The sequence below is a fragment of the Castor canadensis genome, chromosome 4 (genome assembly GCF_047511655.1).
Source record: "Castor canadensis chromosome 4, mCasCan1.hap1v2, whole genome shotgun sequence".
NCBI lineage: Eukaryota > Metazoa > Chordata > Mammalia > Rodentia > Castoridae > Castor > Castor canadensis.
In genome coordinates, this window is record NC_133389.1 from 96,334,924 (window position 1) to 96,354,170 (window position 19,247).

At 33.6% G+C, this 19,247-nt stretch overlaps 1 protein-coding gene and 1 pseudogene across 6 annotated transcripts in view; both read right to left on the minus strand.

The window, feature by feature from the left end:
• Positions 1-19,247, minus strand: part of Lrp1b (LDL receptor related protein 1B) — a 1,877,349-nt gene that overhangs the window by 274,552 nt on the left and 1,583,550 nt on the right. For all 6 annotated transcript variants that reach the window (XR_012447185.1, XM_074070662.1, XM_074070660.1 and 3 more), the window contains 5 exons: positions 15,688-15,816; positions 12,017-12,136; positions 3,905-4,018; positions 3,516-3,665; positions 624-746 (listed from right to left, as the gene is read on the minus strand). Coding sequence is in view for 5 of the 6 variants with exons in the window: in XM_074070662.1 (XP_073926763.1) it covers positions 624-746; positions 3,516-3,665; positions 3,905-4,018; positions 12,017-12,136; positions 15,688-15,816 (636 nt within the window). In the remaining variant the exon portion in view is untranslated. The remainder of the gene's footprint in view (positions 1-623; positions 747-3,515; positions 3,666-3,904; positions 4,019-12,016; positions 12,137-15,687; positions 15,817-19,247) is intronic.
• LOC141422771 (U2 spliceosomal RNA) lies at positions 8,194-8,340 on the minus strand (annotated as a pseudogene).

Here is a 19,247-nt window from a genome sequence, read left to right on the forward strand (position 1 = left end):
CCATTATTTAATCTTTTGCACTCTGTCTCTTCACCACAGTATATGTTATTTGTTTTAAAATAGTGAATATAAGGTTTGTTTTCCTATAGGAATTTTTGCCTGCAAATCACAAATTCCATAAATTCTATAAAATAATTTTAGAATGCTTTCTTCCCTTGCCAATATGAAATGAAATGTGCACACACAGAAATTAGGGGTAGAAGTCCATGGATGAGTGTTTGAGGAAATTGAAGTTTGAATATATTATTTAAAGCTACCTATACAATAATACAAATTTAAAATAATAATGTAATTGTGAAAAAGTAGGAGTAAAATATATTCTGTATGTCAAATACTTCTTTTTCATAGCAGAATATCCTAATACCACTTAAGTGAATAAATCCGGAGAGAAGATATAAGCCTATCATTTACAATAGGCTAGGTACCACTCACCAAAACCAGAAAAGGTTAAAAGAAGAGGCTGAGAGGATTATTCTTCTTTATTAAAATCACTTCTATTTTATTTGTAAAAATTTACATTAAAATCCACTAGCGATATTTTATTTGAAAATTTATGATAAGGGAACATTATCATATAAATAACAACATAATTCATAAAATTGAAGGAGCATGTAAAGTCTCACCACAGTGGAATTCATCAAGCCCATCCTCACAATCTTTCTGACCATCACACATCCAGGTGTTCAAAATGCATCTTCCACTAGGACAACCAAAATAATTTTCTTCACATTTGTGTTTGTTTTGAACTGTGATAAAATACAGAGTGTAATGTCAAATAATTTAAATTAATCTTAGAGTTCAGCAATATATGCAGATAAAACATTAATATTGCTTGAATTGGAAGAAATAAATAATAAGCAAACAAATACAAAATAGCTGAGATGTTCTCCTCAAGAATGTCAAGGTTGTGAAAACAAGGAAAGACTAAGAAACTGTCCTAGACCAGAGGTGACTGGGAGACATGATTGTCAAAACTTATTCGGGACTGGGTCCTATCACAGAAAGAAATAACTGATACAAAAACTGGTGAAATCAAAATAGTGTGGAGAGTGGATACTACAAATAAAGGAGTATGACTGAAACTAATTCAAAGTGAATGAATCAAAGGCGAAAGAAACAGTTTTGTTTGGGAAATATTTCCATACATAAATCAAAATTAAAATAATAGTAGAATTTGATGAAAAAAGTGTGGATTTAGTGTTCCTACTGCACTCTGTTTTGAATATGCTTCAAAAGGAATTAAACAAATATCATCTATTTTAAGGAAGAAAAACAAGTTAAAAGAAGTTTCTAAAACTGTTATGTGGCTGAGATGATGCCAAGTGGTAGAATGTGTGCTTGGCATATGAGTGGGCTGGGTTCAATCCTCAGTTCCCCAAATAAATAAGTAAATATAAATAAATACAGTTATTATATTTTGTGAAAGTATTATGAGAACAAAGTATATTTAAAATCATCTTATAAATTTTACTTTGTTAAAACCTCGAGCGTATAAAAATACTAGACTTTGCTCTTGACTGAATGCTTCCTGTCCCATGTATCTTCAGGTGCACACAGTTGTGGACTGACAGGCCTGTCGTCTGTCATGCCCACAGTAAACATGACAATCGCACTGCAATGGCCAATTATGGGTATTTTTAAATACCCATTTTGTTTTTTAAAGGAAAGTTACACACATTTTGAATGAATTCATCATGAAATCAAAAAGTCATGAGTGTGCTTTATACCTATGATTTTCTTAGAATTTTGTCTAGATATCATCTGTCCACCTGTCTCATGAGCCTGTACAGATGTCCTCCTGTTCCTTATCCAATATGAAAATCACAATTCTCTATTAGTGTTGAAAGTAACTTTTAAAATGCTGCATCAATCCTAGAAATAGGCAGGCAATATGGAAAGGAAAATAAAATATCACTTTTACGAATACCAACAATATTCTGCCTTTAAGATAATTTCAAAGAATAATATCAGCAATAATTACCAAAAAAAAGGTGTTATTACAAAAAGAACACTAGTTTAATAATCTTGATATCCAGTCTCTGAGTCTAAAACAATAAAATTTGTATTTATTTAAATATACATACATAATTAAAAATATAGTAAATTTTCAAAAAAGAAAAACTTGAAGGCCTGCAATGAGTTACAGCCAGGTGCTTTCATCTAACGTTCTCCACATCCTCCAAGAGAGCACCTAGATTTTCTTTTTGAGGGTTTGAACTCAGGGCTTTCTGCTTGGAAAGCATGTGTTCTTGCACTTGAGCCACACACATTCTGGTCCATTTTACTTAGGTTCTTTTGGAGACTGGGTCTCAAGAACTATTTGCCAGGGCTGGCCTGGAGCTTGATCCTCTAGTTAGGATTACAGGTGTGAGCCACCAGTACCTGGTTGCTGATAGCCCTCTTAAAGACAAAATGGTATCACAGAATGTTACACATGATGGAGTAGAAAACAGAGAACTTTCTGCTGCCTCCTTAAATAGATCACTCATGAATTATCATGAATATCAGTTTTCATAATCCAAAATGTGTGCAAATTGCTGTGCAACATCTTTTTAAAAAATATTTTAAACATCAGCAAAATTTGGAAAAAAGTGAGTGTTATCAGAGAAAGGAGAGACAAACAGCAATATTGACAAATTCAAGAGAGGCCTATTTAGCACATTTGGTTCCTGTTATATACACTGAACAACTTTTCTGATTTTTAAAAATTTCAATGTCCTCAACTAGGAAGAAATAGTAAAGACCTTTTGTAGAATCCATTCTCTAAGAAAGAAGATAATACTTTTCAGAGCTTATGTAGATAAAGATGTTTCATAGGCATATACTTGTCCCATAACAATAACTGGTACCCAAGCTACTTTGTCAAAAATTGTGCCAAATGCATCTACAGCCTAACAGAAAAACACCTTTATGCAGAGCCAGTAGTGAGTATCTCTCTCCTTTTATTCTCTGAACAGTTATTTCAAGATTTGTAATATTGCTAGTGAAGTTTAACAGATTATTCATTTTATTTTGGTTTTTATTTTTTGTTGATTAATTGATAATGGTACTGGGGATAAAACCCAGAGCTTTGCACATTCTAGACAAATATTCCACCACTGAGCTGCATTTCCAGCCCTGGGTTACACATTTTAAAGACTCAACAACCAATTTAATGAAGGATTGATGAAGAATTAAATTGAAAAAATGATGTAAACTTATTATATGTTTCTTCATTTTCTTAGAATCTTTCTTTGTAGTCTAGGGCAGCATTGAACTCACAATCCCCCTGTGTCTACCTCCCAAGTGCTGGGATTCCAGGCATGTACCCCTACATCCAGTTTAGGACATATTTCTAAGTATTGTATAACTAATAAAGTGGCATGTTTACAGGAGAATGATTACTTTTTATTCAATATCACTTAAATTTTAAACTCAACCATTGAATACATACAATAAAAATTAACAAATTCATTCCATACAAATAACTAGCCTTTAAATTTCAAAGCAAGAACTGTTGTCTTTTCTAGAATTACCTGGGCACTTTAATTCATCTGAATAATCTCCACAGTCATTAGACCCATCACATATCCAGGTTGGCAGTACACACAGCGAGGTGGAATTACATTTTATGAACCCCGTGGTTTTCACGCCAAGTTTATAGAAATGTGTGCAGTCTGTATTATCTAAAAGGATATAAACAAAAATGAAAAATACCTCATTTGCAAAGATTATGAGCCTTCTATGTGGGTCATAGAGGCAAGGAAAGTTAACTTCAATGGAAGAAGTAAACATACGATTATTGTACATGACAGGGGTTAATTATATATCAATTATGGATGAGGTTCAGGAAAGACTTGGACAGTGTTCAATGCAATGCCAAAGGTGTCCAGGCATAAACACACAAAAGGTAAGAATATCTTACTGCAGCTCTTTTCATCAGAAGCATCTGCACAGTCTATGTTCTGGTTGCATTGTGCTGATCTTGGAATACAAGTCCCATCTGCACAGCGGAACTCAACAGTGGCACAGGTTGAAACTATAAAAACAGGTAAATAAGTGGGTAGATGAGACAGAAAGTGACTCCTTGCTTTTATATTTTGAGCATTTTAATTGCTTTATGTAATTTTACTTTGCTTTGCTTTTTTAACTCTAGGAAGTCTAATATGATACCTGGTTATCACCACAATGGTGGGTTAAATGCCTCTTATATGTCTTTCCTTATTATGCAATTCTTCCCTGTACACTAGTGTTTACAACAGTGACTGCAAACTTCTCCTCATGTACCTCAAACCCCACTAAATTGTAGGTTCCAGTAGACCAGTGTCTGTGCCCTCTTCATCTTGGTCCTACCAATTCACCACTAAGACAACACTAGGACAAAATGAATATTGCTTAAAATTTTCTCTTCTTCCCTCTTCAACAATATAAGGTTATGGCACTAAGTGAATTCCTAATTACACACCTTTCTTCTGTGATAGACACAGAAACAGAGACAGAGGCAGAGATAGAGACAAATATGGTGGGGGGCACTGAAAATTTGCTTCATTACTCAGTGGAACATCTGAGCATTACTGGAAAGTCACCTATTCTACATCACACAGGATAACCTGGTCATATCATTATCATTTTCTACAGGAAATATGGAAGACTCATGCCAAGGAACATACCAATGTAGTATTTCTTATTCCTATTTTTATGAGACTATGGCTTTACAGTTCTCTGCTATGCTTAGATGAAAATCAGGTTTAATATGCTGTCATTATATACACTTTGTACAAAATACCTTATTATTAATCATAGTTCTTTATAGGTTGCTTACTCTTTCATTATCATGTGACGGTTTCCAGCAATATCTTGTGAACAGGTGCATGGAATGCTACATATGTTATATTAACTTAGTTAAAATTGTTATTACAAATTCAAGTTTTCACAGGTTGACTCTGTTAATGTACAACCTGAAGGGCTCTTTGATTATGCCGCTTTTACTAATGTTGATATTTTATAGAGTCTATTTAATTAGAAATAGAAATTATATCAATTGTAAATGGTTCAAATGCTATCTAAAAATATGCAAATTTTACTCAAGGATGTGTATGTCATTTGTATTTCTTAATGCACTGTTCTTATTATATTTAATTGTATCTTGAAATTGCATACTTATTTGTGTTTAAATGGTGATTAGGATAAATGTTTTATTTAAAGTTTTAAATTATAATTACTTTACTGTTTTCTTCATCAAAAATAACATTTTAGCACGTGAGACAGAGAATGCCATTATGAGTAGAGATAAATGCATTGTTCCAAAACAAGGGAAAAGAGTACAGTTGTTTTTTTCTTTGCTGTCCAAAAAGTAGAATCTCTTTTGCATCTCTTTGTATTACAATTCATATTCATTTTTCCAAAAGAAACAGTAAAATTATATATAACATAGAAGCGAATCATATCAAGCATTTATTTACATTGTTTTTGCTTGTACTGTCTATCAGCATTCTCATCAATTATGTTAGTAATCATTTCTTATGATCTTCTTGTTTAGAAGACAGGACACATTTCTCTGTGAAATAATATTTTAGGTAGTTAAAAAATTACTAGGAAAGTCTATAAAGGTTTATCTCATAAAGCACTTCCAGTTCTATCTTACAATGTACTTGAAGTTAGTGTAGAATGTCACAAACAGCCTAGTAGACACAATTTTACCACCATCTCACATCTTCCTCTAAGCCTTCACCAAGAATCCTCTGTGTGGGTGGAAGGAAGTCCATCTGAGTGAGTAGCAGTGGCTTATAAGGTGAAGAGACAATTTATGATTACATGAACAAGATGTTGACATGTCAGACAATTAAGGAAACTAGAGATTCAGGGATTTTACAGTTATAGAGTTTCAAAATTATTGTCAGAACCTCTGAAGTAGAAGTAGGATAAAGAATAACTTGTGAGGAGTGGGAAAATGTAACAAGAGGAACAAAGTCTTTGAATTCTGGGTGAAGGAAGAAATGAAGAGAGGAATTCAGACTAGATGAAAAGAAACTACAACTGTGAAGTTGAGCAGAGTGGTTAGGAGATAGTATTTAAAAGAAAAGCACGGGAAAAGAGAGGAGGTAAGAGGTCAGGCAAGTGGGATAGTTTTTCCAACCAATAATAGGACTAATAAATCATATGAGGAGTGGCTGGCCTAGGCAGAGTACAAGATATGCAAACAGGAATAGATTATCCCTATGTACCTGATCCTGTTCCCACAGATTCCATGTCTTGCTACAGATTTTAAGACCCACCACAGGGTTAAATAAGATTATATGTGGCAAAGAGATTGGACATATTAGATGAATGAAGAATTCTGCAAATAGTAGGAACAAGATGGTGGTGGAGGTTAACATCTCCAGCGTTAGTTGGCAAAAAAGGAGAGTCTTGTGCTGGGAAAAAAATCCATGGAAATAGCAGGAACTCTAAGTAAAGTACAGATATGCATTTTCTGCCAAAACCTCTTCCTGTCTGTTTCCTCAACTACATTCCCTCTTCACTTTGTTTTGGTCAGTCAAGTATTGAAATTTGTTTCACCCTTTGGATGATTTTTAAGGAAGAAAGATACTGGAATCTCTAATTTGTCAAGTGAATATGAAAGTTTTCTGACAGTATTTCCTCAGGCTAAAAATCTTGAAAAGGAAAAAAAAGAAAGTAATTTAGTCCAAGTAAAGATAAGCCAAGTGAGAAATACTTGACTTTTCCCTCCAGATACTCCAAAAGAAAAAGCCTACAAAATGTGAAGTGAAAACAAATCACATCCATACCAGGAATAGCAATGAGATACTACCAAGTAAGAAGATCTGACAGGGACTGTGGATCAAAAGTAGCACAAGAAAGAAAGGAAAAAGCATCTCTATTTCATATACTTTCCTAATTTCCCTGTTTCTTCCACTTACTTTTTACCATATCAGTTAAAACGGCTAATGAATTATGAACGATGTGAAATCAACTGATCTTTCTATGGTTCCTAGCATAGTTTTTATAACTCAGTCTATTCTCCCTTCCCAACTGTAGCAAAGGGAAGTTGACAAGGAAGAAAAAAGCATTAAATTTGCTGTCATGTCTGTATTCTGTCTACTTACAAACCACATCTTATACTTAATTATTTAATTACCAGTTAGGTTCCAAACACAAAAGGAATGTTAATTTCTTCTCTAGCCATGTTTATTCTTTTTTTTTTAGTTGGTTCTTGGAACCTTTCAAAGTTTTTCTTTGAACTTTGAAAAAAAAAATACACACCAGTTTTCTCTCCTTTAGAGAGCCTAGCTCTCCCATCTATCTAAAAATATCTGGCCCAAGGTAATTCGTATACTTCCCAAAGGAAGTAATTTATCCTCATCTCAATAGGGATGGAGGAATATCATGCACTCTCCCTGGATCTATGCACTCAACTTGTCACACAATCAAAAGAGGAATATAAAATGACAAACTTTTTTGTTGTTGTTGTTGTTGTATGCTATGGCTTTTTTTTTTTTCATTTTTCTTTTATTATTCATATGTGCATACAAGGCTTGGTTCATTTCTCCCCCCTGCCCCCACCCCCTTCCTTACCACCCACTCCACCCCCTCCCGCTCCCCCCCCTCAATACCCAGCAGAAACTATTTTGCCCTTATCTCTAATTTTGTTGTAGAGAGAGTATAAGCAATAATAGGAAGGAACAAGGGGTTTTGCTGGTTGAGATAAGGATAGCTATACAGGGCATTGACTCACATTGATTTCCTGTGAGTGTGTGTTACCTTCTAGGTTAATTCTTTTTGATCTAACCTTTTCTCTAGTACCTGGTCCCCTTTTCCTATTGGCCTCAGTTGCTTTTAAGGTATCTGCTTTAGTCAAACTTTTTTTTAACAATTCTTCATACCTGCCCCCCAGATAGTCTGATGTCTGAAGTTCTCAGTCATGAAAGGGATAGCTTTAGAGAGGCAGTAAATAAAAGATTGATGAGGATTTAGGATATTTCTTTTCCTCTGAAAGAGAAGAAACCAAAAGTAATTCTTTGTAAAGTATATTTCCACTCTGTAAATCAACTTTGTACCCTTGCAGAATTAAAAAATGGTAATAATCACTATCAATGGATACATTTAACAAATCCATGTGCAGTAGAATTTCAGATAATTTTCGCATAGCTTCATCATTGCCTCTAACTACAGCCAGGAAATCTCCCTGTCTATTGACTTCTGATCATACTAATTTAATGTTTTTATATTTTTATTTTGATTAAAAATACTGGGTGATTTGCATGTGTACATGTACATGCAGTAAAGTGCTATATCCTAATGGTTCATGGACTGTAGAAAGGGATACTACACTTGATCTTAGCCAAAAGGCCGAGAAGCGATGACTGTAGAAAGAGAGGAGTAATTGAAAAAAAGACTTAGAGAATTCTTCCATCCTCTCTGAGTCCTTACACATGCCTTTCCTTCACCATCTTTTGTGCTTTTTGAGGGGAATGCGTGAATCAATGCTACACAGACATCCTGGCTTATAGGAGATGAACTCGGGGAAGTTTTTCCTATACAGCTTCAAAGGTGCCTTACAAAGACACTGTGTAAACAAACCTAAGATAGGAAAAAGATCAAACCCAGATGACTCAACTGAAATAAACAGCTTATCATCTAAAAATCTACCCATTGCTTATCCATAGGAGCTATGTCAATTAATCAAACTCAGCAATTGCTAGTAAGCAATAAAATGTATGCTTGTGTGTCTATGAGCAATTTTAGTCACAAACATCCTGTATTACACAGGGAGAATTTCAAGACCTATGGTTTATTTTTTTAATTTTAAGATATCTAACTGCTATAATTTTTACACAATTATTAACACAAAAGAAAGGTTATAACAATAACCTTTCTTCATTGATTCACAATGTGCCACTCTGTGCCCAAGAATATGGATGAGATAGTTATGATACAGAAATGAAGAATTAAGCTTTAAATAGGAGAAATAGCATTTTGAATTATTTTATTATTGTTCAGCAGCTGTTGTTGATATCATTAGGCATAATAAACTATATCTATATTTTTATAAGACACTGCTTCAACCACTTACAGAAAAAGTTAATAATCACCTATCATGTACTAGGTACTGTATTTCATAAATCCAAACACACTAATTTATTTATCACTTTTGAAAACAAACTTTCATTTCTGAAGAAAACACATAGTTACTTATTAACTTTCCAGGGCTTCTTTTGAACAAGTTTGTTTTAAAATCTACTTTCTATATTTATTATTTAGTTCCTTTACATTCTAGCATGAAATTTTACCACTAGGCTGGTTTATTGTGTTTAATATATTCTCCTGTTATGCCTGAAAAAAATCTTATAGATATACCCATTTCTTATGTTTTAGTTTCCTTTCCTCTTTTCCAGGTGCTTATTCATTTCCCTCCTTTTCCTTTCAGTATCTTTCAACAATTTGAAATTTTTAATCTTTTATAGGTAATATGAAAAATTAATATGTGTATTTTGCAAATCCACTTAGTTTTTTCTGAACTGTCAATTTTAGATAGTAATAAGGTCAGGTGTTTGCCAAAGCACTTGCAGTATAAGAGGCAGGCAGTGTCACCTCCCCACCTTCCATACAGCTATATGGTGATCTGCCTTCCTTCTACTCTCTTTCTTAGTTTTGCACAGCCTTATCATCTTTACTGTGCTTTGTGCCTTTCCTTTTCCAACAATATTTTCTAAAATCAGTCAGTAGTCACTGTTTTACTCCCTCCCCATCCATTCTCTGCCTTAACTCAATGCCATCTGGCTTTTCCCTACCATTTTATTGAAGGTAATCCAGAGATTATATCCTATTGGCCAAGTACAATGAATTCTTGTATTCCATGCCTGCCTTTTGATTCTCTCTGTAACACTTTAGAACACTGAATGATCCTCTTTTCTTCAGAAAATAATTTCTTATAATGGTCCTTCTACCTGTCCTTAGTATTTTTAATTTTTTATTTGAACAAGTAGTTCTGATGCACTCTGCTAAAGCAATGATTACACTGCATACAAGTTTGCTTTTTCTTTTTAATGAGTCCAAATCAATTTTTCTTATCTAAATCTACTATCTGCATGCCTCTGGACAGTTCCATTTAGATGTCTCCAAGTGCTCCAAACTCAGAATGCAAATGCTCTTCATTATCTTATCCTCATCCCCACACAAGCAAAAACCCCACAAAAATAAGTAAACTATCCGAAAAAAAAATTATAACAGGTCAAAGAACATATCAAAAGTTCATGGGTCCTTTCCTACATTTTCTCTATGTTTGCTACCCTATATCTTTCATGCTGTCTTTTAAGGGCTGATGTGTCTATCTTTCCCTTTACTGTCAGCTTTGGCTATTTCTGGTAGCCTTCTCTAAGTACATCCTTCTGTGTATAGACATAGCACCTTTATTTTTCATCTTGTTTACATGGCTATCTTTTATTTACAGTTTACATGACAGCAAAAGGCAAATATCTCATTAATTTCATATCTCAGTCCTTAATGTGCTGTACTCACAAAAGTGTGTTAAATAAATAGAAAGACTTTTAAAAAGAAATTGCTTTGAAAATATCTGCTGGGTCCAGATTTTATAAGACATAAAAGTTGAACTAAAAAACTTGTCATTTACTCTGTAAACACTGGTACTCCATTAGTGATCAGTGATTATAAAAAAGCAAAGCTTAGTATTTAATTTAATATTAATATTCTCATTTGATTGTTTTTTCCTATTTTACAGTTTGAAAAACTGAGGCACAAATTGGTTAAGTGTCCCACACAAATTTAAACAGTAAGGGTTGAGGCTGGGGTTTTAACCGTTGGGATTTGATTGTCCCAGGAATCACAGTGGAAAACATTAAACAATATTAATATGATTAACAACACACAGGTAAATTGAAAAAAGAATAGGCGGGAAAAGAGTTAAAGGGTTATTAATTACAGGTTTACAGTAGATCATCTTGGAAGATATTTCAAAGAATTAGAAAATTTATTTATTGTTAGATCTGCAGATGACAAAATATTCAGAAGGAAGCATCAAGCATCAAGGTTTCCTTTCCAGTTGAGTAAAATGAGATTGCAGATGAAATGATTAAGGAATGAAGGGAAACATTTTTGGAACAATAATTCAGTATTACATATTTTGATAGAACAATCCCAATCCAAGGAGGTAAAGTTGGAGTAGTAAGAAATGGCAAGAGTTTAAAAGTGAGCAAAATAGTAGAAACCATAAGTACAGTCATAGCTTTAAAATTCCATTTATTTTAACTAATTTATAAAAATTGTGTATATTACTGAGTACCATGTGATATTTTAATAAAATATATACTGTGTAATGTTTCAAGTTAAAAATACCTGTCTTCCCAGACATTATCTTTTCCTTATTATAAAAGCATTCAAAATCTTTTTTCTAGTTTTATTAAAAATGCTTCACATTACTGTTAACTATAATTGGTGTACCATTCAGCAATACACCAGACCTTCTTGATCTTTTCTAACTGTATTTTAGTACCCACTTTCGACCTTCCCTCCACACTGGAAAGGCTCCTCAAAAATCTAAAAATAGAACTGCCATGTGATCCAGCAATTCCACTCCTAAGGATATACCCAAAGGAATGTGAATCAGGTTACAACAAAGGCACCTGCAAAACCATGTTTATTGCAGCATTATTAATAATAGCTAAGGTATACAAACAATCAAAATTCCCCACTACTGATGTATCCCTTCTCCCCTACCCACTCTTTCCAGCTCTGATAATCACCCTTAACCATTAACCACAATTCTACCCTCAACTTCCACGGGATCCACATGGGATTCCACATGTGAATGTGATCATTCAGAACTTATCTTTCTGTGCCTGACTTACTTCACTTAAAATGATGATCCCCAGTTCTATTATAAAAGCATTTACCACATTCTGCTCCACAGGTGTTATTAAACGGTTTATATGTAGAATGGCGCTCTCAGGAACAAACTTTGGAAAAGTTCAAGAAACACTTGCTCTAAAAATATTTCTAGGCTGATGCAAAAAAAAGTTACCTTTGCAGTCTATCTCATCAGAGTTGTCCCCACAATCGTTTTCACCATCACATAGCTTGCCATGAGGAATGCACCGACGACTGTAGCAAGGCTTGAAACCTCTTCGACAGCTTCTGTTTTCTTATGAATAAAAGAAGAAATTCAATTAGAGGTTACATAGAAATATCAGTAAAAAATTAAAACTATAGGCAGATTTCATTTATAATGACTGGGTTGTGACTGCACAAAACAAGTGCTGTGCAGTATTAAAACTCTGAACTACAGTATTCATCAGCTACAAAGGAGCAGTTCATTCAGCGAAGGCCTTTTTGACCCAGTACTTCATCCCATGGCTTCCTCAAGTTGTATCCACATTACTGCTTCTCACTCTTCTGTCAAGTAGCACAGGAATAAATACATAATGCATATTCAATGAAGAAGAAATAAATTTCTACCTCAAAAATAACAAGCCATTCTAACATCCATGTCCTAAATCCTTTGTGTCTATAAGGATAAAAAGGTGTGTGTGTGCATGTGTATACAAATATACATAGTGTATATTTATATATCTCTCTATATCTATCTATCTATCTATTTATATATTTATTTATTTTTGTGTGTGTGTGTGTGTATATATATATATATATATATATATATATATTTGTCCAGGCTACCCTCAAACTGTAGCTTAATCCTATTCTCAGCCTCCCAAGTAGCTAAGATTATAGGTTTGAACCACCAGTGCCTGCCTCTATAAGAATTTTTATAACAAGGAAAAACAAAAGGAGCAAAATTTGTATTCCTGAATCAGTGTAACTGTCATCTAAATATCAATAAATTTCTCTAAAAGTATATTTAAAATGTACACTGATTTAAACAACATTCTTTTGAATGACAAATGGGTCAATTAAGAAATTAAATGAGAAAAATGGAAATTTCTTGAAATAGATGAAAATGAAAACACAATATGCCCATACATATGGGATGCAGCAAGAGCAGTGTAAGAAGCAAGTTTATAGCAAGAAGTGGCTATGTCAAAAGATGCAGAAAGATTTAAAATAAAACACCTAACTATAATAAATTAAAGCACTAGAAAAGCAAGAATAATACAAACATGGAATTAGTAGAAAGAAAATAACAAAGATCACAGCAAAACTGAAGGAAATAAAGAATGAAAGCACAAAATACATCCAACAATGGGTTAATATCAAGAATAAATAAGGCACTCCAAAATCTCAATAGAAAAATGATAGTGACAATAATGAGAGCCAAGTTCAATATGGCCACTTGCCTAAACAGACATTTCTTAAATGAACACATATAAATAGCCAACAAATTTAACAAACGCTGGCCAGGATGTGGAGGAAAGGGAATCCCTGCACACTTCTGACAGGAATGTAAAGTAGCCATAATGGAGAACACTGTGGAGGGTCCTCAAAAGTGTAGAAATCCTACTACTAGACACATATCCAAGTGAATTAAAATCTCTATGTGAGAGACATCTGCAGTGTATGTTTATTGTAGTTGTACTCACAATAATAGTCAAGATATAGACTCAACCTTGGTGTCCCTTGGTGGTGAATGAATAAATCACTGTGGTTTGTGTACATGATGGAATGTTATGAAACCTAGCAAAACAATAAAATTGTCCAGAGTCTTAAGCTTCTAATCTCAGCTATTCTCTCAAGGCAGAGATTGGGATGATCATAATTCAAGGCCACTTAAGCAAAAAGTTAGCAAGACCATATCTCAGAAAATAAACAAGACGTACTTGCACATATCTATAATCCTAGCTACCTGTGAGATGTGTGTAGGAGGATTGTGATCCAAGGCTGGAATGGGCAAAAATGGGTGCCCTATCCAATAAATAACTAAAGCCAAAAAAAAGAGCTGGGGGAATGGCTCAAGTGGGAGAGTGCCTGCCTAGCAAGCATGAGACCCTGAGTTCAAACACTAGTATTGCAAAATTAAATAAATTAATTAATCAATGGATAATTGTATAAAATCCTGCAATTTGCAGCAACATAGACAGGATTGGTGGACATCATATTAAGTGAAAGAAGTCAGGCAAAAAAAAGTCAAATACTGTCTGCTCTAATTTATATGTGGGAGATAAAGTGATTCTGAGAGAAGGAGAAAATACAATAGTGGTCACCAGAGAAAGACAAAAGGAGAGTAGAAAAAGACATGAAGAGAGGATGGTTAATGGGCACAAAGGCTTTGTGAAGAAGAGGAATAACTTTTAATATTCTATTGAACCCTAGGATACCTATGCTTGACAACAATAAGTTTTCAAAACAGCTAGTAGAGAGGTCGTTGAATGTTCCCAATCCAAAGAAATGATATGTATCTGAGGCAATAGATATGCCAATTACCCTTATCTGATCATTATACATTGTATTCATGTATTGAAATGCCACATTATACCTCAAAAATATGTCCAATTACTATATATAAATTAGGCAGAAAAACACTGAAAAATAAACGAGGTTATTTGGTAGAGCACATACACAGACTACAATACCAAGAATATCTACTAGCAAAACCTTTGCAGAAACTGTTTGCCAACTCCTGCTCTGTGTGAATGTTATCTGGATTGTATGAAGATAGAAACACAATGAAACACATCTGCAAGCCACTACAAGTAAATGTGAAATTTCACACTAATCATTATAATACTTTATATATTAATATTTTCATATAGTGTAGAACACAGCCACTCATTGGAGTACACATATTATATGAGACAAAATCCCTAAGATTTTCATTACAGATCAGACATGGGCAATTTATATTTGCCTGTTACTTTAGGTGAAGGTGTGTTATTCTATAATAAAGGAGTGCATGTGGGTTGTCTAAAGCACATCTTTCTCTTATTTTACCTTTTCTTTGATTATTTAGGTATAATTATTACCCAGATTATAGAACCAAGGAGAAAATTAGAAATGAAATGTAACAATTTCATATTTTAATTCCTAAATTTTGCATAACACATAATACCAATGCTCTTGGTCTTGTAGACCAGAATAAATCTGGCTCAATTATATAGCAACTACAAAAGATTCACAAAAACAAATTTCCAGGAAAAAGATGATGGTAATGCAGCCAAATGCTCAGTTGCTTACTGGGGCAGAAAAGCTGATCTCTCCTTCAGAGAAAGAGACAGAGATTGACTGTTTCTTGGTATAACCAACAGAAGCACAGCTGGTGAAAGCCATGGAGGCAAACCTAAAGCAATCAGATTTTACACCAAAGGATACTAGCCCCATGCTATCCTGCAGGCAAAAATGGAATGAGTAATATTGTGATACCAACCCGACTAACAGATGTTTACCTTACTGCAGACTAAGCCTGCAATGTCCATAATATTTCTGAGTTATTTTTAAAGGAATATGAGCCTAAAACCTGTCCCTAAAGATGAATTACCAAACAACTTGAAAGAGAGGCTCCTACTTTGCCTTAACTGGCATTTGATTAGTGAAATACCATAAGGAAATCATTCAATGAATATCATGGTTCCTGGATAGGAAATAAGGCACCTAATTTTAACATAAGCGTAAGTTGCCTTAGATCTGCATGTGAATGAGAGACATTAAACAAATTATACACAAAAACAAAAGAAGTTAAAAAAAAAACCCAAAAGAATCAGAAATTAGTCTCTGAAATGAGCACATCCCATACTGGACACTTACCACAGTAGAGCAGTTTTTCGTCCGATTTGTCCTTACAATGAGGAATGCCATCACAGGTGAGTTGATAGTCAATGCATTCACCATTTCCGCACTCAAATTCTGAATACACATTGCAGGAGGAATTTTTAGCTGAAAAAATAAAAAGTCAAGATTTTTGTATAATTATAAACATTTTTGATACCATGACAGTTATATTCCATAATCTTAGTTATAAAAAAACTATTATTTATATAAATATAAAATCAAATAAAGGGCACACTTTATTTAAAGAGACACTTTTTGTTGTTCTGACTCTTCCTTTGCATTTTGGGAGTTGTTTGTGCCTTAAGAGTTGCATGAATTTTTCTTTTTTTGCCCATTGATGTATTTTATTAACTATCTGGTGACTATATGTATGGAGGAAAAACAGCAGTTTAATTTTGGATAACTCTGAATCTAGAGTATCTTTATTTCTTCAAAATATAGCCAGATAAATTTGCTTTGAACATTCTGAGAGTGTTTTGGTGTTTTCTTATTAGAATCTATTATATGTTCTGCAAAACATTATAAATTTCCAGCGAATGGAATACCCATTTTTAATATTTAACTTAAAATCCTCTCAGTCAAATGCATGGTTACTATTTGCCCCTACCTCCAACATGGTCTCCTCCCCAACTAGATTCTGATGATACCTTAATAGCAAATTCCACCATTCAGAAGTATTGAAATTGCTAAAATCATCTTCATCAGCCTCTTGCTCTAGCCATATGTGTGAGGAACAGGGGCTTATTCCATGTGTACCTTGCACACATGGCAGCGTGTACTAACATGGACAGGACTCAAGGATAAGCTGCTGGAATACAATGAAAATTTACAAAGCATGTGTACTGATGGTTAAGGGCTCCAACTTTCAACTGTCACATTGTCCCATTTCTGAATGTCAGGATTTTCATAAGAAATTAGTGAGAGATTTAAAAAATGTGGTTTAAAATGTAATTTTCCTTAATTTCTAAGAATAGGACAACAGTGACAAAATACAAGAATCTTATCTACAGCTATATGTGATCCCTGATTTTAAGGGTCTCTACTGTGGAAAATAAGCCTATTTTTATTCTTCAAAAATAGGTTCACTAGCAAACTTTTAGAATTCATTTTTTGAGTGTGTTGTCTGCTTGCAGGAACTCACTCCATTGTTTATTGAATAATTGCACGTTGAAACTGAGTCATGTTAATTATGTTACATAATTATGTTGGAGGTAATTAGAATTCATTTATCTGTGCAGGAAGTATAGCTTAATTTTATAATTTGCTATCAAAATTTTTAAGCTTTATTTCAGGAATATTCAATTAAACAGCCACTAATACTTTCCATGGTTTTATTTTATTATTTTTTTTTACTTTTCCTAAAACTTCATAGAATATTTATATAACTGTGTACCTGTTTTCAAATTCTAATATAATTCTTTCAGTGATAATACTTTCTTAAGATAATATTCTTGGTGCAGTACAAACTTCACTATCAATCAGTATAAAGTACAATACTATTTTAGTGGAGGCAGCAAACAATTTTAAATGTAAAAATACTATTAAACATAAAAGTATTGAAAAGGATGTTTGGGGCTGGTGACGTAGCTCAGTGATATGCTCAGCACTTGCCTGGCATGCACAAAGCACTGACTTCAAAATACAGCACTGCAAAAAAGAATGTCAATATTATTGGGTATACTCACTTTAGAGCATGAACAAAATGAAGATACTTACTGAAGTCCTATTGATATTCATGACATATCTGCTTTTGTATTTTACAATATCCTATTTACAACCTTATGTCCAAAAAAATTTGCTATGAGGAAAAATGCCATATCTATTGTTTGATAAAAATGATTGTTTTGGGGGAAATGATTTATAGGTATGTGTTTATATATGTACTTAATATTGTGTAAAAATATTTATATATGTATTAATATTATGTAAAAGCAAATTTTACATGAGCATGATTCTTGTTCAGGAATATTTATTTAGTGAAATAGAATTGAATATTTTCTTCTTCTGCCTAGAAACAAAAATTCAGTTCATCTGTCCTCCAACTCTCCTACATAACAATTACTTTCTTTAATTATGGTTGCTATTTCTATTTTCATTATGGATGTTGGTAAGTTTAATAATGCTGTGTAGAATGGAACCACATCATCTTTTTGTGAACAATTATGAAAACAAATGGTTTTCTCCCCCTTGCCCTCAGGTAGGTATTAGTAATTAACATTCATGAATGGTTCAGGATGAATTCATTCAGGTATAGACATAGATATACCAGAAACATTCCCATTTCTCATAGATAAATTTGACAAGAAGAGCCAACAGTTACTTTCCAATCTCCCTGCTAGACCCCAGGATTTCAGGAAAAATATACAATGGATATAGTCTGCCTCTACAATTTGTCATCCCTGAAAAATCCAATATCATTCTATAGTTTCAAAGCAATTGTGGTTGTTCAAGATGATATTTTTTTGTTCTGATTCACTCCCTCTCACCAATAGAGAGAAGCAGATAACTTAGTAGGGGTAGTTGTATATAAACTATCTTGCAGCAACAGGCCTCCACTAAAGACAAATAAGCCCAGATGTTTTGACCAAAGGCATTGTTTTAATACTGGCCTGTTGTGACCTGTGAAAGAAACCCGGGTGATTCCCATGCATAACTAACACTCCAGGCTTACAGATGGCATCAGAACCAGACTACTACAACTGAAACCACAAAGGAAATTGAAAGACAGTTTAAGCATTTGCCTGAGCAATTCAGAGATGTGTTAGGCAATAGAAAAAGTGGGAATTTGTGACCCAAGTTATTAAAATTGGCTATCTGCATTTAAAATTCATAGGTCAGTTGAATCATTAATTTTCTGTGGTATGGTAATAATCAAACAACTTTTTACTACTTTTGGTAAGAGGTGTCCTTTTGGGTTGTGGCACCAATTTGCAAAATATGAAAGTATATAGCCAGTAGAAACAAAGATCCTCCTGATGGATAAAGACCAGAAAAATGAACATAAAAATTAAAAACGCTGGTTTTTATAATGCAACTATATCCAGCTCTGCTAATTTTCTAAGATAAAATGATAAGAGATAAAAAAATGAGGATAAATAACTGTTAAAAATGACACATTTTGAGAGTGAGATCACCAGTTTCCAACAAGATGCTTCCCTTCCCACCTTTCTCACATATAAATAGACTCAATGTTAAAGGGAAATTAACCTTTTTATGTTCCTTGCTAATTTTTCATGGCAATATTGGAACACTTGAACCGTTATTTATTTTGGAAACTTAGCTGTTAATAAGTGTATATTGTAATGGTACTAATTAAAGATTGTAATGCCTTTGGGAGGTATAAACATCCTGCAAGGCTGGAAAGTTACATTCTTAATTAACAGTTTGGAAATGATTACAAATAAGCTGCATGAGCCATTCTCACTCATTTACATACTGTGATGGACTGTGAGTGGTTTTACTGCAAGGCTACTGATCTACTGTCTGTATTCTGGTTTATTTCAGCTTTAATTAATTTTGTAATTGAATGATTCTCA